The sequence below is a fragment of the Oncorhynchus clarkii genome, chromosome 14 (genome assembly GCF_045791955.1).
Source record: "Oncorhynchus clarkii lewisi isolate Uvic-CL-2024 chromosome 14, UVic_Ocla_1.0, whole genome shotgun sequence".
In the NCBI taxonomy this organism is placed as follows: Eukaryota; Metazoa; Chordata; class Actinopteri; order Salmoniformes; family Salmonidae; genus Oncorhynchus; species Oncorhynchus clarkii.
Genome location: NC_092160.1, coordinates 19088646 through 19116251, shown reverse-complemented (window position 1 = coordinate 19116251; position 27606 = coordinate 19088646). Strand labels below are relative to the sequence as shown.

At 42.5% G+C, this 27606-nt stretch overlaps 1 protein-coding gene across 1 annotated transcript in view; it reads right to left on the bottom strand.

Annotated features, from left to right (window-relative positions):
• The window catches only part of LOC139366377 (GPI ethanolamine phosphate transferase 2-like), a 131669-nt gene that overhangs the window by 61639 nt on the left and 42424 nt on the right, over positions 1-27606 (bottom strand). The window contains exons 5-6 of the mRNA XM_071103802.1: positions 26895-27033; positions 24229-24441 (exon numbers count right to left, since the gene is read on the bottom strand). Coding sequence (XP_070959903.1) covers positions 24229-24441; positions 26895-27033 — 352 coding nt within the window. The remainder of the gene's footprint in view (positions 1-24228; positions 24442-26894; positions 27034-27606) is intronic.

Sequence of the window (27606 nt, the reverse complement as noted above, 5' to 3'; positions counted from 1 at the left end):
CAGCAATCCAGGCCCTGCAGTGCCTAGCTCCACTCCTATTCCCCAGGCGCTCTCTTTTGACGACTTCTGTAACCGTAATAGCCTTGGTTTCATGCATGTTAACATTAGAAGCCTCCTCCCTAAGTTTGTTCTATTCACTGCTTTAGCACACTCTGCCAACCCGGATGTTCTAGCTGTGTCTGAATCCTGGCTTAGGAAGACCACCAAAAATTCAGACATTTTAATTCCAAACTACAACATTTTCAGACAAGATAGAACTGCCAAAGGGGGCGGTGTTGCAATCTACTGCAAAGATAGCCTGCAGAGTTCTGTCCTACTATCCAGATCTGTACCCAAACAATTTGAACTTCTACTTTTAAAAATCCACCTCTCTAAAAACAAGTCTCTCACCGTTGCCGCCTGCTATAGACCCCCCTCTGCCCCCAGCTGTGCTCTGGACACCATATGTGAACTGATTGCCCCCCATCTATCTTCAGAGCTCGTGCTGCTAGGCGACCTAAACTGGAACATGCTTAACACCCCAGCCATCCTACAATCTAAACTTGATGCCCTCAATCTCACACAAATTATCAATGAACCTACCAGGTACCTCCCCAAAGCCTTAAACACGGGCACCCTCATAGATATCATCCTAACCAACTTCCCCTCTAAATACACCTCTGCTGTCTTCAACCAAGATCTCAGCGATCACTGCCTCATTGCCTGCATCCGTAATGGGTCAGCGGTCAAACGACCTCCTCTCATCACTGTAAAACGCTCCCTGAAACACTTCAGCGAGCAGGCCTTTCTAATCGACCTGGCCGGGGTATCCTGGAAGGATATTGACCTCATCCCGTCAGTAGAGGATGCCTGGATATTTTTTTTAAATGCCTTCCTAACCATCTTAAATAAACATGCCCCATTCAAGAAATTTAGAACCAGGAACAGATATAGCCCTTGGTTCTCCCCAGACATGACTGCCCTTAACCAACACAAAAACATCCTATGGCGTTCTGCATTAGCATCGAACAGCCCCCGTGATATGCAGCTGTTCAGGGAAGCTAGAAACCATTATACACAGGCAGTTAGAAAAGCCAAGGCTAGCTTTTTCAAGCAGAAATTTGCTTCTTGCAACACTAACTCAAAAAAGTTCTGGGACACTGTAAAGTCCATGGAGAATAAGAACACCTCCTCCCAGCTGCCCACTGCACTGAAGATAGGAAACACTGTCACCACTGATAAATCCACCATAATTGAAAATTTCAATAAGCATTTTTCTACTGCTGGCCATGCTTTCCACCTGGCTACTCCTACCCCTGTCAACAGCACTGCACCCCCAACAGCAACTCGCCCAAGCCTTCCCCATTTCTCCTTCTCCCAAATCCATTCAGCTGATGTTCTGAAAGAGCTGCAAAATCTGGACCCCTACAAATCAGCCGGGCTAGACAATCTGGGCCCTTTCTTTCTAAAATGATCTGCCGAAATTGTTGCCACCCCTATTACTAGCCTGTTCAACCTCTCTTTCGTGTCGTCTGAGATTCCCAAAGATTGGAAAGCAGCTGCGGTCATCCCCCTCTTCAAAGGGGGGGACACTCTTGACCCAAACTGCTACAGACCTATATCTATCCTACCATGCCTTTCTAAGGTCTTCGAAAGCCAAGTCAACAAACAGATTACCGACCATTTCGAATCTCACCATACCTTCTCTGCTATGCAATCTGGTTTCAGAGCTGGTCATGGGTGCACCTCAGCCACGCTCAAGGTCCTAAACGATATCTTAACCGCCATCGATAAGAAACATTACTGTGCAGCCGTATTCATTGATCTGGCCAAGGCTTTCGACTCTGTCAATCACCACATCCTCATCGGCAGACTCAACAGCCTTGGTTTCTCAAATGATTGCCTCGCCTGGTTCACCAACTACTTCTCTGATAGAGTTCAGTGTGTCAAATCGGAGGGTCTGTTGTCCGGACCTCTGGCAGTCTCTATGGGGGTGCCACAGGGTTCAATTCTTGGACCGACTCTCTTCTCTGTATACATCAATGAGGTCGCTCTTGCTGCTGGTGAGTCTCTGATCCACCTCTACGCAGACGACACCATTCTGTATACTTCCGGCCCTTCTTTGGACACTGTGTTAACAACCCTCCAGGCAAGCTTCAATGCCATACAACTCTCCTTCCGTGGCCTCCAATTGCTCTTAAATACAAGTAAAACTAAATGCATGCTCTTCAACCGATCGCTACCTGCACCTACCCGCCTGTCCAACATCACTACTCTGGACGGCTCTGACTTAGAATACGTGGACAACTACAAATACTTAGGTGTCTGGTTAGACTGTAAACTCTCCTTCCAGACCCATATCAAACATCTCCAATCCAAAGTTAAATCTAGAATTGGCTTCCTATTTCGCAACAAAGCATCCTTCACTCATGCTGCCAAACATACCCTTGTAAAACTGACCATCCTACCAATCCTCGACTTTGGCGATGTCATTTACAAAATAGCCTCCAATACCCTACTCAACAAATTGGATGCAGTCTATCACAGTGCAATCCGTTTTGTCACCAAAGCCCCATATACTACCCACCATTGCGACCTGTACGCTCTCGTTGGCTGGCCCTCGCTTCATACTCGTCGCCAAACCCACTGGCTCCATGTCATCTACAAGACCCTGCTAGGTAAAGTCCCCCCTTATCTCAGCTCGCTGGTCACCATAGCATCTCCCACCTGTAGCACACGCTCCAGCAGGTATATCTCTCTAGTCACCCCCAAAACCAATTATTTCTTTGGCCGCCTCTCTTTCCAGTTCTCTGCTGCCAATGACTGGAACGAACTACAAAAATCTCTGAAACTGGAAACACTTATCTCCCTCACTAGCTTTAAGCACTAACTGTCAGAGCAGCTCACAGATTACTGCACCTGTACATAGCCCACCTATAATTTAGCCCTAACAACTACCTCTTTCCCAACTGTACTTAATTTATTTATTTATTTTGCTCCTTTGCACCCCATTATTTTTATTTCTACTTTGCACATTCTTCCATTGCAAAACTACCATTCCAGTGTTTTACTTGCTATATTGTATTTACCTTGCCACCATGGCCTTTTTTGCCTTTACCTCCCTTCTCACCTCATTTGCTCACATTGTATATAGACTTGTTTATACTGTATTATTGACTGTATGTTTGTTTTACTCCATGTGTAACTCTGTGTCGTTATATCTGTCGAACTGCTTTGCTTTATCTTGGCCAGGTCGCAATTGTAAATGAGAACTTGTTCTCAACTTGCCTACCTGGTTAAATAAAGGTAAAATAAAAATAAAAAATTTAAAAAAGGAAGAAGCCACTGCTTCTAAACGGCCATAAAAAAAGCCAGACTATGGTTTGCAACTGCATATGGGGACAAAGATCGTACTTTTTGGAAAAATGTCTTCTGGCATGATGAAAAAAAACAGAACTGTTTGGCCATAATGACCATTGTTATGTATAGAGGAAAAAGGGGGAGGCTTGCAAGCCGAAGACCACCATCCCAACCGTGAAGCACAGGGGTGGCATCATCATGTTGTGGGGGTGCTTTGCTACAAGAGGGACTGTTGCACTTCACAAAATAGATGGCATCATGAGGTAGGAAAAACTATGTGGATATATTGAAGCAACATCTCAAGACATCAGCAAGTTAAAGCTTGGTCGCAAATGGGTCTTCCAAATGGACAATGACCCCAGGCATATTTCCAAAGTTGTGGCAAAATGGCTTAAGGACAACAAAGTCAAGGTATTGGAGTGGCCATCACAAAGCCCTGACCTCAATCCTATATAACATTTGTGGGCAGAACTGAAAAAGCGTGTGTGAGCAAGGAGGCCTACAAACCTGACTCAGTTACACCAGCACTGTCAGGAGGAATGGGCCAAAATTCACCCAACTTATTGTGGGAAGCTTGTGGAAAGCTACCCAAAATGTTTGACCAAAGTTAAACAATTTAATGGCAATGCTACCAAATACTAATTGAGTGTATGTAAAATTCTGACCCACTAGGAATGTGATGAAAGAAATAAAAGTTGAAAGAAATCTCTCTCTACTATTATTCTGACATTTCACATTCTTAAAATAAAGTGGTGATCCTAACTAACATAAGACAGGATATTTTTACTAGGATTAAAGATCAGCATTTGTGTAAAACTGAGTTCAAATGTATTTGGCCTACGGTGTATGTAATCTTCCGACTCCAACTGTACATACATAATGTGGTGAGACTCGAGTCGCCCCATCAGCTGGAAGATGGTGTCCCTTTTTGGTCAGTGTCAGTGGAGGAATGGGAGAGCGGAGGGATGTTGAGAGGCGAACCCTCAGTCTGCTGCTCTCTCCCTCCTGTGAGACTGACCATCAGATGCAGGCACCATCAGCCCATGATCTATTACCGGTGTGACCATGTAACCTACCTCAAATTTGGAAATATAATATAAAACAATGGCCCGAACAACAATGGATTGGAAGGGCAATTCAAGCAAAGCCAATATGCGGTCATAATGTATTGGGCCTATGACTTACTGCACAAACCTCATTGCTACAGTACTGTTTGTATTTGGTTAATGTTGCATAGGCTTATGTTTAAATGATGCATTTTGACTCAGAAAAGGTTTGTGGCCACTGTTCTAGAGTTTTTCCTGTTAACACTATCAACGTTTCCCTTTACTGTGGCAATTGTGATCGAATCATTGTAATATTAGCCACCTTGAATGCAACATAACAAAACAAAATTAATTATTGAAGAGATTTTGCTGTAGGCAGAAAGCATCAGAGTAGGATTCTTTTACATAGACAAGCACAACTCAGACAATACTCTACACAGACCAGTGCGGCATAAACAAATCCAAGCTGCAGGAGGCCTATACGCAAATAGACCTTTGCCATATATGGATCTGTGCCATTTACATTGAACTGGACTGTGTTCACAGCATTAGCTGTCATGAGTAGATGCACTTGTTTTGAGATCAAAGTGAAAGCTGCATGTAGCCACGTGTGCACATTTAGTTCATATCCTTTGCTCGTTAGTGAGTTATTAGCCCAGTTATAGATCATTTGTAGTCAGCAATAGGGGAGTGATTGCTTCCTACAAGAGCACAAAACGTGTACATTTCTACGCATCTTTGAAAAGCGAGTCAGGTAAATAACTTTTTTTTAGTCTTAACGGGGCAGTGTTGTATTTTGAGACAGGATTGAATAAGCTAAGTAGCCAATATGTAGACGGTATCATATGTTGTCTGGTTCTCTGTAATAATGGTATGGGACTAATAATGCATTTTCATTTTGTAAAGTGGCTTCTTGCATAAAACAACACAATGACATATTCAGTCACCTCCTTGGTCTGAAGGACAAATGGATGAACAGGTTAATGTCAAGCCCTGCATGTTTTTTTTCTGAAGTCTCATGGAATGTAGGCCTAGATTGAACACCACACATTGGCTTCTACTGTAGGCTGAATGATAGTACAGCTATTTCCAGGTTAAAATGTTATGGGATGCATTTTCTCTATTGTTTTTTTATGTTAGGCCACTCTGGTAGGTCTAAATTATGATCAAATAGCCACAGAAGCCTACATCGCCACTGTTAAAACTAACTTAACTGGATACAGCCTCAGTGTTCACAGTAAACGCACGCTGAGTTTGCACAACATTTTCACAACATTCAAGCTTGCTCTTAGCAGACCTGAAATTAGCTCGGTGATGAAGAAATGACAGGGAACATTGACAGTGACCATGGTCATTTGGCTGACAAATAACAGTTATCCAAAATTGCATGACCATCACAGCCCTAACTTTGGGAACAATGACATTCAAAAGTAGAGTATAATATCGAACAGCCTTTCTTCGTTTTGGCTTTATTCTAATGTTCTAGAATTCACACTACTTGACTTTTTCCTGATCTGAATAATATGAGCATAACTATGATAAATGGTGATTGTGATTATGTCAGACACAGGAATGGAGGTGGAAATATTAGAGCCTTCAGCAATGGGCATGAATAAAACAATACAGATGGCCCTCTGTCAGAAAGAAAAGGAAGAGGGATGGGTCAGAAGATAGCTGAAGGCCACAAGATGCCGGAGGTTATTAGCAAACCAAAGATAAATTAAAAAGACAGAGTGAGAGACATAGGCTGTATACTCTAATGTGAACTTTCATTACCCTATAGTAGTGCTGAGCGATTAACTGACATTTGGGTGGTTTTTAAACAACTAATGACGATGTCAGTTTAATTATTTGAATTCCATTTTGTTCTGTTTTTTTTCTGTGAGCTCAATGAGCAGTTTAACTAAAGATAAATCAGATCCAACCTGAACTGTTCAATGATGGTATTCAGCAGCCATAAAAGTATTCCCTTATTTACTTTGAAGAACTTCTAAAATAGTGATTTTGTCAGACAGCATAGGCAGCAGCTCTATAGAGGTGAGATGACTTAGAATGAAATAATAGCCATCAAATAAAACAAATGTGATATACACATCAACTGATATATTTTATTAAAGTAATGTAACCAGTTGTACTGCTAAACACCAATTACACAAAACAATAACAAAATCATTAAATGTACTCATTCAGTTACTGTACACTACACAGGGCCCACTTTTGGTCCTGCTCTGGATTTCCCCAACAGAGAAGCGAAGATGACACACCATCCATTTGGCGCCCTTCAACTTTCATTTAATTCATTGATCATGGGCTAGGAGAGATGAATGCCCTAGCCTGGCATGGCCCAGGTTTTTTATTCCCTCTCCACTGTCTCCTAATGGGACTATTATGGCCCTTACTTTCCTCATCGGGCAGCCAGCTAATTGCTGCAGCCAGGCTCCACTCAGAATGGAGAGGGCAGAGAGAAGGCAGGAAGGAGAAGGACAGAGAGAGAATGAACATCTACAGCCTAGAGAGAGAGTGAGAAATAGAGAGATTACTGGAAACGCAGACAGCTCTCTCTAGGCTGTAGATATTAATTATCTCAATGTCGTCCTCCCTCCCTTCTCTTGTAAGTAAGCATTTCACGGTAAGGTGTACCTGTTGTATTCGGCGCATGTGACAAATACAATTAGATTTGACTTGAGAAAGAAAAAGAGAGAGAGCAAGGGAGAAGGAAAGCAAGAAACAGGGAATAGGACAGAACGGCAGAGGCGATCAGGGAGAGAGGGAACAATTAGACCTTGAGAAGTCAGTATAGGTACAGGCTATACAACCCATGGCATACCATTAGTCTCTTCTCCTGAGCAGTATTTAAAATGGACAACATCTATTTTGTATACTGCACAGCCAAACATATTTCATGTACTAGCCTTTCGTTAGTCTCGAAATAACCATTTTGTACATTGATAATGCCTACTATTAATAATTAAATTCTTCAGTTATCCCAATTTTGGGAAATGTACAGTTCATTACAGCATATTTGAATGAAACAATGGTTTAGCTTTAGCTGAATCCACAAAAGATGAGACAAGTCAAACATTCTTTGAAAAACATATCAAAAGAAGTGGGACTTGTCAATGAGGCCGAGGGCAGCCCTTCACCTGTAGTAGGTTACATCATTCCAACCAGTGGCGTGTTTCTTCAATAATCAATCCAGTCATATTGCTGAGTCATGAAACCATCAGTGTTATTTTTGCCCTCCCACTGAGGTGGTTGGCAAAGTTTTTAGAGAGGGGATGCCATGGCACTTAGGACAGAAATGAGCCTCGTCAGCAAGAAACCAAACCTCTGGTGCCCTCCTCTTCCCCTCATCCATAGCTCCGTACCTCCACTCCAGAGAAACAAATAAATAAGCTCAATCAATCAACCACCAGCGAGACAGATTCCTGCAGACAACGGAAAGAGGGGGAAGTGTTGTATTGCAATAAGAAGTACAGGTTCAATGGACTGATGGCTGGGCTAGGTAAAAAAACAACAACATTCAACTAACTTTAAAATAACATTATTTCCGCACAGGGAGAAAGCATGTTTGAACTCGGCCTAATGTGTAGGAGAGATTTTCTTTGAATCGCACTGTATTTTAGATTAACTGTCTTCAAAGTAATGACTCGGGGACGTCGGGTTTGATATGAAAGCTTCTTTTAGTAATAATACTTGTTCACGTTACATTTAACAACTTTAGATTCTACAGAGCAATGCAGGTGAGATGCTAGCGGAAAGGTCAGCTTAATCACTTTGCACCTGCACATAACTGGCGCGTTAACTCTCTCATTCCTGTCGCAAAAGCGTAATTCAATACTAACCAATACAATTACATATGTAAATAACTGTAAAGAAATGTCTTTAGATACAGCTCAATTAATTAACTTAAACATTAACTCTGTAATACATTAAAGTTACAACACTGTAAGCGTTGGTTTTGTTGAGCATGTGAAGAATTCAAACGTTAATCTCCCCCAAAGTAAGAATACATTTCAGTTCCTTAAATAGGACCCTGGATTGTGGTGGTTGTTTCAACTCCTAATCTAAAAATGTAGATTCCAACACCTCTGTTCTATCCAGCATGAGTATTGTCATGACTTTGGCCTGGGGGTTGGTTTATGACTGTCATAAATATCTCTTCCCCCCTTTTTCCTCTCTCTACCCTACTAAGGTTACATTTGCAAAACCCCTTGGTTAACATAGAGATTCTGGGAACGTCAGAATGTGGGGGGAAATTAACTATATTCTGGTAATCCGAACAATTGAACATATGCAGTGGTACTTAATGAATATGATGTCAGTTCGGTTGTCATCTGAGACATTCTCATCAATGATAAGATGACAAACTCCACAGTGGAAAGTCAATTTAAATGTTTGAATATGAAATTATTTGTGATGGGATGAAATGTGATTTTAGCTTCTAAAATGGGAGATTTGAATTTTCATAAGATAGGGCTGCTCAATCAGTGGCCCTCCCCTGTGAAGGGACAAAGGCTATAAAACTTTTCAAACACACCCTCCTCTTCCTTCCTATATAAGTTCTTGACTACAACATAACTATCTGTTCCGCGGATGTGAGATGACGATCCCATGTCAGAATGGTTCAGATAATAACTACAGAACGAAGCTAACATCAGCATGAGCTTTGGTTGCGAATGGTATTAACTTTGAACTCTTATTCACGACAGAAGTGATACCTCCTAGCCGTTGAGTTAGCGACCGCAGCTGCAAACGCAGGTTAGGAAGGAACAGACAGAGTATCCCTTCTACCACACAACGACGTTACTACAACTTATCCAAGTGGCCACCAGAGACATTCTTCAAAGGACAGAGGACTCGGTTTGGCAACACGGCCTTCCACCTACCACCAACCTACTGAAGCGCAGCTCAGAGTAAATATTTATTGCATTTTCCTTTTCCAATTGGGCGGTAATTTAGAAAGCATAAGATACTGTATTTACGATAGAACAGCTTCTTCCCTTTGTTCCCCCAGTCTCCCGCTCTTTCACTCAAACCCCGCCCCTTTTCCTTATGACAGCACAAGCTGTCATATCTGTTCCGCCCGCTAGGGACGTTTCCTATGACGTAAAGAATTATCCAGGTATAATTCATTCTTTGTATATGTAATTCTGTTTGATTAGTTAGGTATTTAGTAAATAAATAATTAAACCCAATTTTGTATTGCTGATTCAACTTGTTAGCCAGGATTCTTGTAGATATCCAAAAATGTACAACTTTCAGAATATGAGACTGAAGTAAGATGACGATTAATGTTGACTGCTATTGATGTAAAATATTGCTAAATCTTTAAGAGTTTATTCAGAAGATAACAGCTCTATAAATATTATTTTGTGGTGCCCGACTCTCTAGTTAATTACATTTACCTGATTAGCTCAATCAGGTGATATTAATTACGGAGAAAGTATTTTATAGAATAGCATGTCATAGCAATTAATCCGGCATAGCCAAAGACACGACAGTATCAAAAGTAAAACTACTGTCTTGGTGAACACAAAATTAAGTACTGGTAGTAACGTGCATCTGATACTTTCAATATGGGGGCAGCTTTTACACATTTGGAAGTGCCATGGACTGGACACTACTTTCCCTCATATATACTATGTGGTGACTGGGGATATACTATTTTAAGTAAAAGAGGTCATCTACAGCTGCTATATCCATTTTTGGACTTGTAAATTAATCATATGGACCCATTGATTCTTGAAGAAAATAACTTATGTAGTAACGTCACCTCATGATCTAAGTTCAACTGTCGTACCCCATCAGAACCCATAAGCTTGTTTTACTCTAATTTTTGTATACAAAACAAACCATATATAGCATAAAAACATGGTTAAAACCATCATTTTGATATCATGGTCAGTCTTTGCATCCATAGCTCTGTCTATGAAATTGAGCATGGTTACATTCCTCCAGCCCAATCCCATATATTTTTTTCCCAAAACAGGGACGGGGATCGCTTTGCTATCGTCTCTACTGCTGATTGCGGCTATAAGGGCTCTAACACGGTGACCCTGAAGCAAGACGCCCTTAATTCATCATACTCTGCCAATAAAAATACAAATTTGTGACACACACAAGTCAGAGGTCATAGCCTTGGGGAAATCACAATGTCCACCCATCAAATATGAACACCAAAAATGTGTACCAGCACCGTTCTTTATTCCAGCACTATGTAATTGTTCATGTACAGCGCCTTCGGAAAGCATTCAGACCCATGAACTTTTCCCACATTTTGTTAGGTTACAGCCTTATTGTAAAATGTATTAAAATAGTTTCCACCCCCTAATCAATCTACACACAATACCCCACAATGACAAAAAAACAAACAGGTTTTTAGAAAAACTGAAATATCACAATTACATAAGTATTTACATAAGTATTCAGTCCTGTTTACTCAGTACTTTGTTGAAGCAACTTTGACAGAGATTACAGCCTCAAGTCTTCTTGGGTATGACACTACAAGCTTGGCACAGCTGTACTTGTGGAGCTTCTGCCATTCATCTCCACAGATCCTCTCAAGCTCTGGGAGGTAGGATGGGGAGCGTTGCGGTAAAGCTATTTTCAGGTCTCTCTGGAGATGTTCGATCGGGTTCCAGTCCGGGCTCTGGCTGGGCCACTCAAAGACATTCAGAGATTTGACCCGAAGCCACTTCTGCATTGTCTTGGCTGTGTGTTTAGGGTCTTTGTCCTGTTGGAAGGTGAACCTTAACCCCAGTCTGAGGTCTTGAGCGCTCAGGAGCAGGTTTTCATCAAGGATCTCTCTGTACTTTGCGCCATTCATCTTTGCCTTCGATCCTGACTAGTCTCTCAGTCCCTGACGCTGAAAAAAATCCCCACAGCATGATGCTGTCACCACCATGCTTCACCGTAGGGATGGTGCCAGGTTTCCTCCAGATGTGACGCTTGGCATTCAGGCCAAAGAGTTCAATCTTAGTATCAAGGTTCTTCCATCTCCACAGAAGAACTCCGGAGCTCTGAGAGAGTGACCCTTGGGTTCTTGGTCACCTCCCTAACCAAGGACCTTCTCCACCGATTGCTCAGTTTGGACAGATGGCCAGCTATAGGAAGAGTGTTGGTGGTTACAAACCTCTTCTTTTAAGAATGATTGAGGCCACTGTGTTCTTTGGTACCCTTCCCCAGATCTGTGCCGCGACACAATCCTGTCTTGGAGCTCTACGAACAATTCCTTTAACCTCATGGCTTGGTATTTGCTCCGACATGCACTGTCAACAGTGGACCTTATATAGACAGGTGTGTGCGTTTCCAAATCATGTCCAATCAATTGAATTTACCACAGGTGGTCTCCAATCAAAGCTGTAGAAACATCAAGGATGATCAATGGAAACAGGACGCACCTGAGCTCAATTTCCAGACTCATATCAAACGGTCTGAATACTTATGTAAATAAGGTATTTGTTTTTTATTTCTAAATAAAAACCTGTTTTCGCTTTGTCATTATGAGGTATTGTGTGTAGATTGTTGAGGATTTTTTATATATTTTTTAATCGATTTTAGAATAAGGCTGTAACGTAATAATTTGGAAAAAATCAAGCGGTCTGAATACTTTCTGAAGGCACTGTATGATCACCTTGAGATGGACGTGTTAGGTCAAAAAGGGAAAGGTGCGAGCCGCCTTGACATAGGCACCACCGTGTCAGTCTAATAGTGATTTGTTTGGTATTGCCACTTTGGTTGAACTTGGAACCACATTGCTTGCTTGGTCCTTGGCTGGATGTGACCTTGACATGTATTAGGGCTGTCTTAATCAGTGACACTGACTAGGACAGCAATAACCTGAACCTTGCAGAGTTCACTTTAAGAGCAGCCACTTTCTCCAACTTCCTCTATCTAAGGTTTATGTCAGATTGAATAGTCTATCTGGTTCCCTGTTGCTTTTACTGCAGAAAAATTGAAAAGCCACTCAAAGGAGGTCCCAGTAATTGAACTACTGAATGTAGGAAATACAAGGTAATGAAAAAAAGAAACAGAAAGATAGGAGGTACGCCACTGATTGACTTTAGCATTTCATCATGTCTTGTCTGTGTTTGTCAAGAAAGAAGGCTAATTTAGTGAAGGTGGATGCTTGCGTAGATGTCTAGGCACATGCGGCGTGAGATGGCTGTTTGCGTAGTTGTCTAGGCACGTCCGGCGTGAGATGGCTGTTTGCGTAGTTGTCTAGGCACGTCCGGCGTGAGATGGCTGTTTGCGTAGTTGTCTAGGCACGTCCGGCGTGAGATGGCTGTTTGCGTAGTTGTCTATGCACGTCCGGCGTGAGATGGCTGTTTGCGTAGTTGTCTAGGCACGTCCGGCGTGAGATGGCTGTTTGCGTAGTTGTCTAGGCACGTCTGGCGTGAGATGGCTGTTTGCGTAGTTGTCTAGGCACGTCCGGCGTGAGATGGCTGTTTGCGTAGTTGTCTATGCACATCCGGCGTGAGATGGCTGTTTGCGTAGAGGTCTATGCACGTCCGGCGTGAGATGGCTGTTTGCGTAGTTGTCTATGCACGTCCGGCGTGAGATGGCAGTTTGCGTAGTTGTCTATGCACGTCCGGCGTGAGATGACTGTTTGCGTAGTTGTCTAGGCACGTCCGGCGTGAGATGGCTGTTTGCGTAGTAGTCTATGCACGTCTGGAGTAGGATGGATGTTTGCGTTGATGTCTAGGCACGTCCGGAGTAGGATGGATGTTTGCGTTGATGTCTAGGCACGTCCGGAGTAGGATGGATGTTTGCGTAGTTGTCTAGGCACGTCCAGCGTGAGATGGCTGTTTGCGTAGTTGTCTAGGCACTTCCGGAGTAGGATGGATGTTTGCGTAGATGTCTATGCACGTCCGGTGTGAGATGGCTGTTTGCATAGATATCTAGGCACGTCCGGCGTGAGATGGCTGTTTGCGTAGTTGTCTATGCACGTCTGGCGTGAGATGGCTGTTTGCGTAGTTGTCTAGGCACGTCCGGCGTGAGATGGCTGTTTGCGTAGTTGTCTAGGCACGTCCAGCGTGTGATGGCTGTTTGCGTAGAGGTCTAGGCACGTCCGGCGTGAGATGGCTGTTTGCGTAGAGGTCTAGGCACGTCCGGCGTGAGATGGCTGTTTGCGTAGTTGTCTAGGCACGTCCGCTGTGAGATGGCTGTTTGCGTAGTTGTCTAGGCACGTCCGCCGTGAGATGGCTGTTTGCGTAGTTGTCTAGGCACGTCCGCCGTGAGATGGCTGTTTGCGTAGTTGTCTATGCACGTCCGGTGTGAGATGGCTGTTTGCGTAGTTGTCTAGGCACGTCCGGCGTGAGATGGCTGTTTGCGTAGTTGTCTATGCACGTCCGGCGTGAGATGGCTGTTTGCGTAGAGGTCTATGCATGTCCGGAGTAGGATGGATGTTTGCGTTGATGTCTAGGCATGTCTATTGTGAGATGGTGTTTGTGTAGATGTCTAGGCATGTCCATGGTGTACACAGGTATAACAAGGATGCTTTGAGGTTACTATCTCAGAGTTGTAATAGCATCAGGAACTAGACTTAGGTCCGCTGCTTGTAAAGGAGATGTCCCAGAATCACTATGGAAACTGGCAAATTAATAATTTGCTGAATAGGCTGCAGTGTGGACAAGGGCCTTTGTGGCAGCCATTTTAGGTTGAAATCAGAACAGTAATTTAAGACCTGTGAGTTATCATCTCTCTTGGCAGCAGCTAATGGGGATCCTAATAAATACTAAATACTCTTGAGCTACTCTACTGCAATCTAAATTTGCTTTAAATTACAGTTGCACTAAGCAACCACTGATTGATTAGCATGCATTTTTCTACTGTAATCAGCATTCATCACTCAGAGGCCCATGGGGTGACCTAAGAACAGCTGAGTCCTGAAATAAGAAGAAGGAGATGAAGGGGAGAGGGTGGCGGTGAATCGATAATCAGATTGACTTGATTCAAATTTTAACAGCTGTGAACATAGATGATAATCAACGCTGACTTAGGGAGTTGAAGATACACACTTGGTAATTAATAAGCTAAAACTCACTTTACGGTACATCAGTGCTCAAAATTCTCCAGTTCATCTAGGATGATTATACTCTTCTTACAAGCTAAATCAGTGGAAATCTTCCACAATGCTGTCATAATATCACTGAATAGGGAATATAAGCTGAATAACATCACATCTGTTTAGGGCAGTGTTCAACGTACCTGCAATATATTGAGAAATACTGCTTTACAATTAAGTCTGCCAGGTAACACAGACAAAGTGATTAGACTCTCATGAAGTTGTGGTGTATGTGGTGTTGTAGTCAAAATCAATAATGAATAACTTTACTCACGGTTCAATGCATGTCATTTATCGAAATACTCAGGTAATGCAAATGTCTTGAACTGTGGCATGTAGAACTGTGTCTGCGTGCATGCGTATGTGTGTGAGTGTATGTCTATGTTTGCCTGTGTGCATCTATGCGTGTGGTATTTAGATGGCGTAGCGCATGGCGAGCACATAGAGGGCATGTTCTGACCTGACCTCATAGTTTCACTTTTGAATTTGACGTAATTGGATGAAAGTCAATATTTTACCAATTCATATCACGTGGTTCCAGGGTTAATTCCGCGTGGTTACAAGGTTAAACATAACCTGAAAGGGTTAAGTTTAGGTATTTGTTATGAGTGCTTAAGGTTAGGGCTAAGGCTTGGTGAAGGCTTAAAACAAAATAATTAAAAACAATGCGCTGTTTACATGAAGTATCATCAAGTACCCTCCCTGCTTGCTAGAGAATGGTGAACTGCCGTGGCAGAGTGGTCTAGGCTGCGCTCTGATTCTGAGTGGCAAAGCGATCTAAGCAGCGCTCTGGCTCCGAGCGGTGCGGCGGTCTAAGCAGCGCTCGGGCTCCGAGCGGTGCGACGGTCTAGGCAGCTCTCTGGCTCCGAGCGGTGCGACGGTCTAGGCAGCTCTCTGGCTCCGAGCGGTGCGACGGTCTAGGCAGCTCTCTGGCTCCGAGCGGTGCGACGGTCTAGGCAGCTCTCTGGCTCCGAGCGGTGCGACGGTCTAGGCAGCTCTCTGGCTCCGAGCGGTGCGACGGTCTAGGCAGCTCTCTGGCTCCGAGCGGTGCGACGGTCTAGGCAGCTCTCTGGCTCCGAGCGGTGCGACGGTCTGGGCAGCTCTCTGGCTCCGAGCGGTGCGACGGTCTGGGCAGCTCTCTGGCTCCGAGCGGTGCGACGGTCTGGGCAGCTCTCTGGCTCCGAGCGGTGCGATGGTCTAGGCAGCTCTCTGGCTCCGAGCGGTGCGGCGGTCTAGGCAGCTCTCTGGCTCCGGGCGGTTTAGGCAGGTCTCTGGCTCTGACTGGTGCAATGGTCGAGGCAGCCTCTGGCTCCAAGTACTACAGTGGTCAAGGCAGCTCTCTGGCTTTGAGCCTTGTGAGTTCCAGCCCAGTGCTATGCCATAATTGTACATTTTTGGGGGGTGAGCGCCGTCGATGGCATATATCGACATCCTCCAAACGTTCTCAAATGTCTGAATTTGACGTCTCTTTGTGTCCAGCCCGTGTTTTGACACACATTCACCGATACGAATCTGCATTGTGAGACTTGACGTTGATCAGGTTCAAGTACTCTGAGGAGAGACACACTCACGCGCCCACACACAAACACTCACTAACTCACGTCCACACACACACTCACACACGCACGCACCCACACACACACACACACAAACACTCACTAACGCCCGCGCACGCCCACACATCATTCTGAAGCCAGCTAGATCAACACATCATTCTGAAGCCAGCTAGAACATCATCATTCTGAAGCCAGCTAGAACAACACATTCTACAGCAGGAACAAACCCTACCTCAAAATGAATATGGAATATGTTCCTGTACATTTCTATATAGTTGGAACACCAGCAGAAAATCATCAAGGGATTCTGACATACCACAGTGCTAAACTTTACATATTCAACATGGGAAACCTGGGGAAATCAAACTCACAAACCTGGAATTGTAGGCTCCATGTTCCAAACTAGTGAGACCTCAGAACCACTATTAACTCAGTGTAAATTTACAGAAGTAAACGTTGTACAGAATGTACAAAACATTAGGAACACATTCCTAATATTGAGTTGCACCCACTTTTGCCCTCAGAATATACTCATTTAGCCGGACTATGGACTCTAAAATGTGTCAGAAGCGTTCCACAGAGATGCTGGCCAATGTTATCTCCAATGATTCCCACAGTTGTGTCAAGTTGGCTAGTAGTGGATTTCTACTACGAAAAGCTTGTTCCATCTCATCCCACAGATACTCAAATTGTATTGAGATCTGGCGAATGGGCAGGCCACTGCGGTAAGCTGAATTCACTGCCATGTTTGTGGAACCAATCCTAGCCTTGTAGCATGGGGCATCATCCTGCTGAAAAATCTAGTCGCACATGAACGGATGTACCTTATTGGCAAATATGCTGTGACATTTAAACGTTGCTCCAATTTTATCACTGGGCTCAACGTGTGTCATGAAAACACACCCCGCCCCACCACCACCACGATGGATGCATATACTCATGTGTTTTTCATATACTCACGAGTCACCCACCAGCAGGAACCGGGATTCATCAGTCCAGGCAATGTTTTTCCAATTCTCCAGTGTTTTCATTCCTTAGCCCAATGCATCCACAGTTTATTTTTTGCTGAAATAAGTAGAACTCTGTAAGGTCGTCGGCTGCCATACCCCATTCGTGTCAAGGTATGACGAGTTGTGCATTATTTTGGGCGTTAATGTTGTACTGGACTGTCAGTTGACTAACTGTAGCCCATCTGTTGCTCTGCACAATGCGTCAGCTTCCTTTGTCCTCTTTCATCAATGACCCGTTTTCGAGTACTGGCCTGCCGTTGCCTGGATGTCCTTTGGGTGGTGGACCGTTCTTGATATACACTAGAAACTGATATACACTGGAGCGTCAAAAACCCAGCAGCATTGCAGTTCATGACACACTCAAACAGGTGCGCCCAGTTCCTACTACCATACCCCGTTTAAAGGCACTTACATCTTTTATCATGCCCATTCACCCTCTGAATGGCACACATAAATGTCTCAATTGCCTCAAGGCTAAAAAATAATTTAACCTGTCTCCTCTGTTTCATCTACACTGATTGAAGTGGATTTAACAAGTGACATCAATAAGGGATCATACACTATACAGTACCAGTCAAAAGTTTGGACACACCTACTCATTCAAGGGTTTTTCTTTATTTTATACTATTTTCTACATTGTAGAATGATAGTGAGGACATCAAAACAATGAAATAACACATATGGAATCATGTAGTAAACAAACTAAAAAAGTGTTAAAACTTATATTTTTTAGATTCTTCAAAGTAGCCACTGTTTGCCTTGAGAGCTTTGCACACCACTGGTATTCTCTCAACCAGCTTCACCTGGAATGCTTTTCCAACAGTCTTGAAAGAGTTCCCACATATGCAGAGTACTTGTTGGCTGCTTTTCCTTCCCTCTGCGGTCCAACTCAATCCAATCCATCTCAATTGGGTTGAGGTCGGGTGATTGTGGAGGGCAGGTCATCTGATGCATCACTCCATCACTCTCCTTCTTGGTCAAATAGCCCTTACACAGCCTGGAGGTGTGTTGCGTCATTGTACTGTTGTAAAACAACGATGGGGTGGTGTATCGCTGCAGAATGCAGGGGTAGCCATGCTGGTTAAGTGTGCCTTGAATTCTAAGTAAATCACACAGTGTCACCAGCAAAACCCCCCACACCATCACACCTCCTCCATGCTTCACAGTGGGAACCACTCATGCTGAGATCATCCGTTCACCTACTCTGCTTCTCACAAAGACACGGCGGTTGGAACCAAAAATCTCAAATCAGACCAAAGGACAGATTTCCACCTGTCTAATTTCCATTGCTCGTGTTTCTTGGCACAAGCAAGTCTCTTATTATTATTGGCGTCCTTTAGCAGTGGTTTCTTTGCAGCAATTCAACCACGAAGGCCTGATTCACGTAGTCTCCTCTGAACAGTTAATGTTGAAATGTGTCTGTTACTTGAACTACGTGAAGCATTTATTTGGGCTACAATTTCTGAGGCTGGTAATTCTAATGAACTTATCCTCGGCAGCAGAGGTTACTCTGCGTTTTCCTTTCCTGTGGCAGTCTCCATGAGAGCCAGCTTCATCGTAGCAACTTGTGGTTTTTCCGACTGCACATAAAGAAACTTTCTCATTTTCTGCATTGACTGACCTTCATGTCCTATAGCAATGACGGACTGTCGTTTCTCTTTGCTTATTTTAGCTGTTCTTGCCATAATATTTGGTATTTTACCAAATAGTGCTATCTGTATCTGTATACCAACTAGAGGTTGACCGATTATGATTTTTCAACGCCGTTACCGATTATTGGAGGACCAAAAAAAAGCCGATACCGATTAAATCGGCTGATTTCTATATATATTTATATGTGTAATAATGACAATTACAACAATACTGAATGAACTATAAAAACTTTTATTTTAACTTAATATAGTACATCAATAAAAATCAATTTAGTCTCAAATAAATAATGAAACATGTTCAATTTGGTTTAAATAATGCAAAAACAAAGTGTTGGAGAAGGAAGTAAAAGTGCAATATGTGCCATGTAAAAAAAGCTCATGTTTAAGTTCCTTGCTCAGAACATGAGAACATATGAAAGCTGGTGGTTCCTTTTAACATGAGTCTTCAATATTCCCAGGTAAGACGTTTTAGGTTGTAGTTATTATAGGAATTATAGGACTATTTCTCTCTATACTATTTGTATTTCATATACCTTTGACTATTGGATGTTCTAATAGGTACTTTAGCATTGCCAGCCTAATCTCGGGAGTTGATAGGCTTGAAGTCATAAACAGCGTAATGTTTGAAGCATTGCGAAGAGCTGCTGGCAAACGCAGGAAAGTGCTGTTTGAATGATATCATTAATATGGTCGAATCCGAAAACAAAATGTTTATTCTTTCAGTGAAATACGGAACCGTTCCGTATTTTATCTAACGGGTGGCATCCATAAGTCTAAATATTGCTGTTACATTGCACAACCTTCAATGTTATGTCATAATTATGTAAAATTCTGGCAAATTAGTTCGCAACGGCCCAAATTAGTTCGCAGGCAGCCCAAACTGTTGAATATACCCTGACTCTGCGTGCAATGAACGCAAGAGAAGTGAGACAATTTCCCTAGTTAATATTGCCTGCTAACATTCATTTCTTTTAACTAAATATGCAGGTTTAAAAAAATATACTTCTGTGTATTGATTTTAAGAAAGGTATTGATGTTTATGGTTAGGTACATTCGTGCAACGATTGTGCTTTTTTCACAGATGCGCTTTTGTTAAATCATCCTCCATTTGGCGAAGTTGGCTGTCTTTGTTAGGAAGAAATGGTCTTCACGCAGTTCACAACGAGCCAGGCGGCCCAAACTGCTGCATATACACTGACTCTGTTGCAAAGACCGCAAGAGAAGTGACACAATTTTCCCTAGTTAAAAGAAACGTATGTTAGTAGGCAATATTAACTAAATGTGCAGGTTTAAAAATATATACTTGTGTATTGATTTTAAGAAAGGCGTTGATGTTTATGGTTAGGTACACATTGGTGCAACGACAGTGCTTTTTTCATGAACGCGCTTGTTAAATCACCCGTTTGGCAAAGTAGGCTGTGATTCAATGATAAATTAACAGGCACCGCATCAATTATATGCTACGCAGGAAAAGCTAGATAAGCCTAGTAATATCATCAACAATGTGTAGTTAACTAGTGATTATGTTAAGATTGATTGTTTTTTATAAGATACGTTTAATGCTAGCTAGCACTTTACCTTGGCTCCTTGCTGCACTCTCATAACAGGTAGTCAGCCTGCCACGTAGTCTCCTTGTGGAGTGCAATGTAATCGGCCATAATCGGTGTCCAAAAATGCTGATTACCGATTGTTATGAACACTTGAAATCGGCCCTAATTAATCGGCCATTCCGATTAATCGATCAACCTCTAATACCAACCCTACCTTGTCACAACACAACTGATTGATTCAAACGCATTAAGAAGGAATGCAATTCCACAAATTAACAAGGCACACCTGTTAATTGAAATGCATTCCAGGTTACTACCTCATGAAGCTGGTTGAGAGAATGCCAAGAGTGTGCAAAGCTGTCATCAAGACAAAGGGTGGCTACTTTGAAGAATCTCAATTATAAAATCTATTTTGATTTGTTTAACACTTTATTGGTTACTACATGATTCAATGTGTTATTTCATATTTTTGATGTCTTCACTATTATTCTACAATGTAGAAAATAGTAAAAATAAAGAAAAACTCTTGAATGAGTAGGTGTGTTCGAACTTTTGACTGGTACTGTATATACAAAAGCATGTGGGCACCCCTTCAAATTAGTGGATTTGGCTATTTCAACCTCACCAGTTGCTTACAGTTGGTTAAAATCGAGCACACAGCCATGTAATCTCAATGGACAAACACCTGATACAGAACATCCACTGTAATAGACGAATGACAGGCCTCACAGCCACACTCTGACATGTATACAACATAGCCTAAACAAAGGTGTGTGTGATTGAACCCCAAAGGTGGATAATCTTCTCCTTTCTTTGACAGTGACTCAGTAAGATAATAGGAGAGAGTAAAACCCTGCAAAGGGTGTGTGTGTGTGTGTGTGTGTGTGTGTGTGTGTGTGTGTGTGTGTGTGTGTGTGTGTAAAGAGAAGGATGATTGTCTTCTTAGAGAGGCAACCAAATGCAATCTTTGTAACTTAGACCGGTTGAATCCTTTGCGGTTGTCAATACATCTATTTACAGACATAAATGGTTGTAGGAACATATGTGCATGTATGCCACACATACACATTACTTGAATTGAGCCACTTATCTTGGCTTTATCCGAATAGCTTTGTACACACTAGAGGTCTTCACGTGTCCAACAAACCTGAAATTCCGAGACCATAAATTCTGACTTTTGTCTCAGATTTGGGTGGGGTCTTATATAATTGCCACAGGTCTCAGGTAAGTGCAATTATAATTGATTTACCAACTGGATCTGTCCTCTGTTAATTTAATGTGCGAGGTGATCAGAACCTCGCCAATTGCAACTCAATAAAACATGTAGTTCATGTCCAGCTGAAACTGGTTCCGGCCACTCACCTCACGTGCACCTGCTGCTGAAGAGAGAGAGAGAGAGCACGAGTGAAAGGAGCTTTGGCCTAGACTCTAGGCTACTGTTGATTGCAAAGATGGAGGCCTTTTTCATTTCATTCTGTGAGGACAAGTTCAAGGGATAACAATGAGAAGAACATTGGTGCGGCCAAATGGAATGTGTGCAAACTCGCTATTCAGGTTTGATGCAATTTTCAAACTTTTATTTATTTGTTTTAGTATTTATTATAATTTGTTTTATCATTATTATTGTAAGCTTTTTTAGAATCTAAAACATTTCTTTAAATATGCTAAATTAAGTTGTCTTTTAAATGTTGTGCTCTGTATTTAAATTTAAGATAAAAGTTTAAAGTAAACCGGATGTAAAATAAATATCAGCCTATTGCTGTCATTTGTTGGGTAGGCATACGGTTCATATTTTACCTAAAAACAATGACTTGACTTACTTTGATATTACCCTAATCAAGTTTAGAAACTTTTGTGAAGGTCTGGTGTGGTACTACAGGCCTATGAAGGCAGTGCGCACCAGAAGTCCAACTGACTCAGTTGAACTTGAGGTGAGGAAGAATGTTTTAGGCCTACCAAAGTTAGATTAAAGGAGTAACAATATAATGCTCATCTTTATTTAAAAAAATATTATGCACGCCGAATTCATCCTCCTGTATAGTACGCCTACATCTGTATAGCAGTAGAAGCCTATCTGACAAGGATTAAGAACGCATGTTGGTGTCTTTCTCTCTGGGCTAGGCCTAAGCTTCTCTTCCTTTATATATATATATATTTTTAAATATCAATATCATACAGTGGAGCCTAGGCCTATAGACTAGAGGTCAACCGATTATGATTTTTCAACGCCGATACCGATTATTGGAGTACCAAAAAAGCCGATACCGATTAATCGGGCGATTTCTTCATTTTATTTGTAATAATGACAATTACAACAATACTGAATTAACACTTATTTTAACTTAATATAATACATCAATAAAATCAATTTAGCCTCAAGTAAATAATGAAACATGTTCAATTTGGTTTAAATAATACAAAAACAAAGTGTTGGAGAAGAACGTAAAAGTGCAATATGTGCTATGTAAGAAAGCTAACGTTTCAGTTCCTTGCTCAGAACATGAGAACATATGAAAGCTGGTGGTTCCTTTTAACATGAGTCTTCAATATTCCCAGGTAAGAAGTTTAGGTTGTAGTTGTTATAGGAATTATAGGACTATTTCTCTCTATACCATTTGTATTTCATTAACCTTTGACTATTGGATGTTCTTATAGGCACTTTAGTATTGCCAGTGTAACAGTATAGCTTCTGTCCCGCTAGTTAGCGCGCGCTAACTAGCTAGCCATTTCACTTCGGTTACACCAGCCTCATCTCGGGAGTTGATAGGCTTGAAGTCATAAACAGTGCAATGCTTAACGCACAACGAAGAGCTGCTGGCAAAACGCACGAAAGTGCTGTTTGAATGAATGTTTACGCACCTGCTTCTGCCTACCACCGCTCAGTCAGATACTTGTATGCTCAGTCAGATTATATGCAACGCAGGACACGCTAAATAATATCTAGTAATATCATCAACCATGTTTAGTTAACTAGTGATTATGAATGATTGTTTTTTATAAGATAAGTTTAATACTAGCTAGTAACTTACCTTGGCTTACTGCATTCGCGTAACAGGCAGTCTCCTTGCGGAGTGCAACGAGAGAGAGGAAGGTCGTTATTGCGTTGGACTAGTTAACTGTAAGGTTGCAAGAGTGGATCCCCCGAGCTGACAAGGTGAAAATCTGTCGTTCTGCCCCTGGACAAGGCAGTTAACCCACCGTTCCTATGCCGTCATTGAAAATAAGAATGTGTTCTTAACTGACTTGCCTAGTTAAATAAAGGTATAAAAAATATACATATATTTTTTTAAATAATTTAAAAAAATAAATATATATATATATATAAAAAAAAAAAATTGGCAAATCGGCGCCCAAAAATACCTATTTCCGATTGTTATGAAAACTTGAAATCGGCCATAATTAAATCGGCCATTCCGATTAATTGGCCAGCCTCTACTATAGACATAAATGCATGCAACACCCTGATACATTGAGCGCTCAAATCTCCAACATCTGAATCGTGAGGTAAACAAATTACTGTTTTAGGAAAGTAAAAACCAATAAAACAATAAGCTACAATGTTTTGATTATGCGACACATCGAAATATAATTTTCTTCTGGTTTGTTTTATGTCATTTAGCAGTTTTTAAGGATTGATAATTTGGCCAATATCACTCGTTTATTGATGGCAGAGGTTTCTTTCCCTCTCTCGTTCTACTCTCGGATCCGAATAGGTCTCTCAGATCAAACCAGCATGGGTCCGTTTGCGCCTGTTTTTCCACAGGCCATTTCGGAATGGTTCTGACCGTCCTTGGGTCCATTCGGAAACCGGTCTCCTTTAAAAAAAAAAAATGTTTTATGCATGTTGGGTTGGGTGGGAAAGCCACGGATTCATTTCGGAACGGGTGCAACATTTTGGACCCGTAAAGGACTTATAGTACACATTGACTTTGGGAGGCTGGAAGCTGATTTAGCCTTGCTCTGATCTGGCACTACCCCTGCACTGAACCACACTATTCCCGCTTACCTTTCTCATAGGCTGGCATGCTGTCCTTCAGCAGGTAGCTCAGCTGGTGGCCGTTGAGGTGCAGAAAGCGCAGCTGGTCCCTGAGCGAGGCCTCGTCAACCACGGGCTGGATGAGTCGGCCCACACTGTTCTGGGAGATGGGCAGGCCCAGACCAAGAGCCAGGGTCGGGGTCAGGTCCACCTGCTCTACTGTTGATGGTTTCTCCATCCCTACTGTTTATAAGGAGTAGAGAGAGTATCTCAGGATATAGAAACAAGAGGAAGCAAGGAGGCACACATGCACAAGACAGACAGAAACGCGTACGTACATTCACACACGTATACAGTTGAGAAATTAGGTGAAAAGTCACAGGAGCAGAACATATGTACCGCATCTCTAATCAAACCCTACTCCTCTACATCATACATTAATAACAACGATTCATTCACTTTGTGTAGCACACTTTAAAATAAAACCCATTCTAAAATAAATACATAAATTGTATTGAACTTTGCGACCTTTTTCCACATTTCAGGCTTCAAACATAAAGATATAAAACTGTATTTTTTTGTGAAGAATCAACAACAAGTGGGACACAATCATGAAGTGGAACGACATTTATTGGATATTTCAAACTTTTTTAACAAATCAAAAAATGAAAAATTGGGCGTGCAAAATTATTCAGCCCCTTTACTTTCAGTGCAGCAAACTCTCTCCAGAAGTTCAGTGAGGATCTCTGAATGATCCAATGTTGACCTAAATGACTAATGATGATAAATACAATCCACCTGTGTGTAATCAAGTCTCCGTATAAATGCACCTGCACTGTGATAGTCTCAGAGGTCCGTTAAAAGCGCAGAGAGCATCATGAAGAACAAGGAACACACCAGGCAGGTCCGAGATACTGTTGTGAAGAAGTTTAAAGCCGGATTTGGATACAAAAATATTTCCCAAGCTTTAAACATCCCAAGGAGCACTGTGCAAGCGATAATATTGAAATGGAAGGAGTATCAGACCACTGCAAATCTACCAAGACCTGGCTGTCCCTCTAAACTTTCAGCTCATACAAGGAGAAGACTGATCAGAGATGCAGCCAAGAGGCCCATGATCACTCTGGATGAACTGCAGAGATCTACAGCTGAGGTGGGAGACTCTGTCCATAGGACAACAATCAGTCGTATATTGCACAAATCTGGCCTTTATGGAAGAGTGGCAAGAAGAAAGCCATTTCTTAAAGATATCCATAAAAAGTGTCGTTTAAAGTTTGCCACAAGCCACCTGGGAGACACACCAAACATGTGGAAGAAGGTGCTCTGGTCAGATGAAACCAAAATTGAACTTTTTGGCAACAATGCAAAACGTTATGTTTGCAACACAGCTCATCGCCCTGAACACACCCTATCCCCACTGTCAAACATGGTGGTGGCAGCATCATGGTTTGGGCCTGCTTTTCTTCAGCAGGGACAGGGAAGATGGTTAAAATTGATGGGAAGATGGATGGAGCCAAATACAGGACCATTCTGGAAGAAAACCTGATGGAGTCTGCAAAAGACCTGAGACTGGGACGGAGATTTGTCTTCCAACAAGACAATGATCCAAAACATAAAGCAAAATCTACAATGGAATGGTTCAAAAATAAACATATCCAGGTGTTAGAATGGCCAAGTCAAAGTCCAGACCTGAACCCAATCGAGAATCTGTGGAAAGAACTGAAAACTGCTGTTCACAAATGCTCTCCATCCAACCTCACTGAGCTCGAGCTGTTTTGCAAGGAGGAATGGGAAAAAAATTCAGTCTCTCGATGTGCAAAACTGATAGAGACATACCCCAAGCGACTTACAGCTGTAATCGCAGCAAAAGGTGGCGCTACAAAGTATTAACTTAAGGGGGCTGAATAATTTTGCACGCCCAATTTTTCAGTTTTTGATTTGTTAAAAAAGTTTGAAATATGCCAGTTGAGTTGACAGGACAATCCAGAACACAAGCTCTGTGTCCATCATGTGTCTGAGGTCCTACAGTACAAGTTAGTGTACCAACTTGTCCATCATGTGTCTGAGGTCCTACAGTACAAGTTACTGTACCAGCCTGTCCATCATGTGTCTGAGGTCCTACAGTACAAGTTACTGTACCAGCCTGTATCTGCCAACGCTTAACTTCTCAGCCGGTCTCTCAGTAAAATCTGATCCACCTGAAATAAACCTATGTAGATGAGAAGTTATCTAGAAATACACGTAGCAAATAAAGAAACAATTATCACATTCACACCAACGGCCTCGAACACGTTTGTCACAGAGCGGCGAAACGTTAATGAGCTCCTCTTCACACAGTGCCAAGATGTCACCGCTTCTCAGTGTGAGAGCTCAGCTGAGAGACAGCCGTGTGTGTATGTTTGTGTGTGCATTTTTTGTAGCCTTTATTTAACCAGGCATGTGCGTGTGTGGCACAGACGCTCTGGAGTAGGCCCTTACCTATCAAAAGTCATGTTAATCCTAACATTTTTCCTAGGTGAAAACAAATGTAAATAGACATATTAGTGGTGGGCCGTAACTACAATATTTTCACTATACTGTTATGGATAAGTGTTGTGATAAGCATTTGAACACCGGTGTGCATGTGCCTACTTCAGCAATGACACCAAGACAGACTGACAAACAGACAGAGGGATAACAGGAAGGCCAATGCTTACCTTTCTTCTTGAAGGCGGGGCTGATGAGCACCAGGGGTGTATTGACCTCATGCTCAGACGAGCCCCCGTGGCTGCCCGTCTCGGACATCCCGTGGTCCCCACACAGCACCAGCAGGTAGGGCAGCGCCCCCTCTGCCTCCTAAGGGGACACGGGACATGGCAGATAGGTCACATAAGCGGACCAAATGTTAATATAATGGTCGATTCACTGCAACTTACATTTAAAGTAGCATCTCATTTTAACAGCTCATAATCCAGGGACTACGGAGTGGCTCAGCGGTCTAATGCATCACAGTGCTTCCGGCATCACTACAGACCTGGGATCAATCCCAGGCTGTGTCATAACCGGCCGTGACCGGGAGTCCCATAGGGCAGAGCACAATTTGCCCCCGTCGTCTGGGTTTGGGGAGGGTTTGGCTGGGGGGCTTGAACTTGGCTCATCGCGCTCCAGCACCTCCTTGTGGCGTGCCGGGCACCTGCAGGCTGACCTCGGTCATCAGTTGAACGGGGTTTCCACCGACACATTGGTGCAGCTGGCTTCTGGGTTAAGCGGGCTGGTGTTAAGAAGCATGGTTTGGCAGGTAATGTTTTGGAGGACGCATGACTCGAAGTTGCAGCGATGATATAAGATTGAAATTGGGGAGAAAGGGGGGTAAAATATTTTTGGGGGAAACAATCTGTTAACTCTTACTCAAATAATGTTATTGACTTG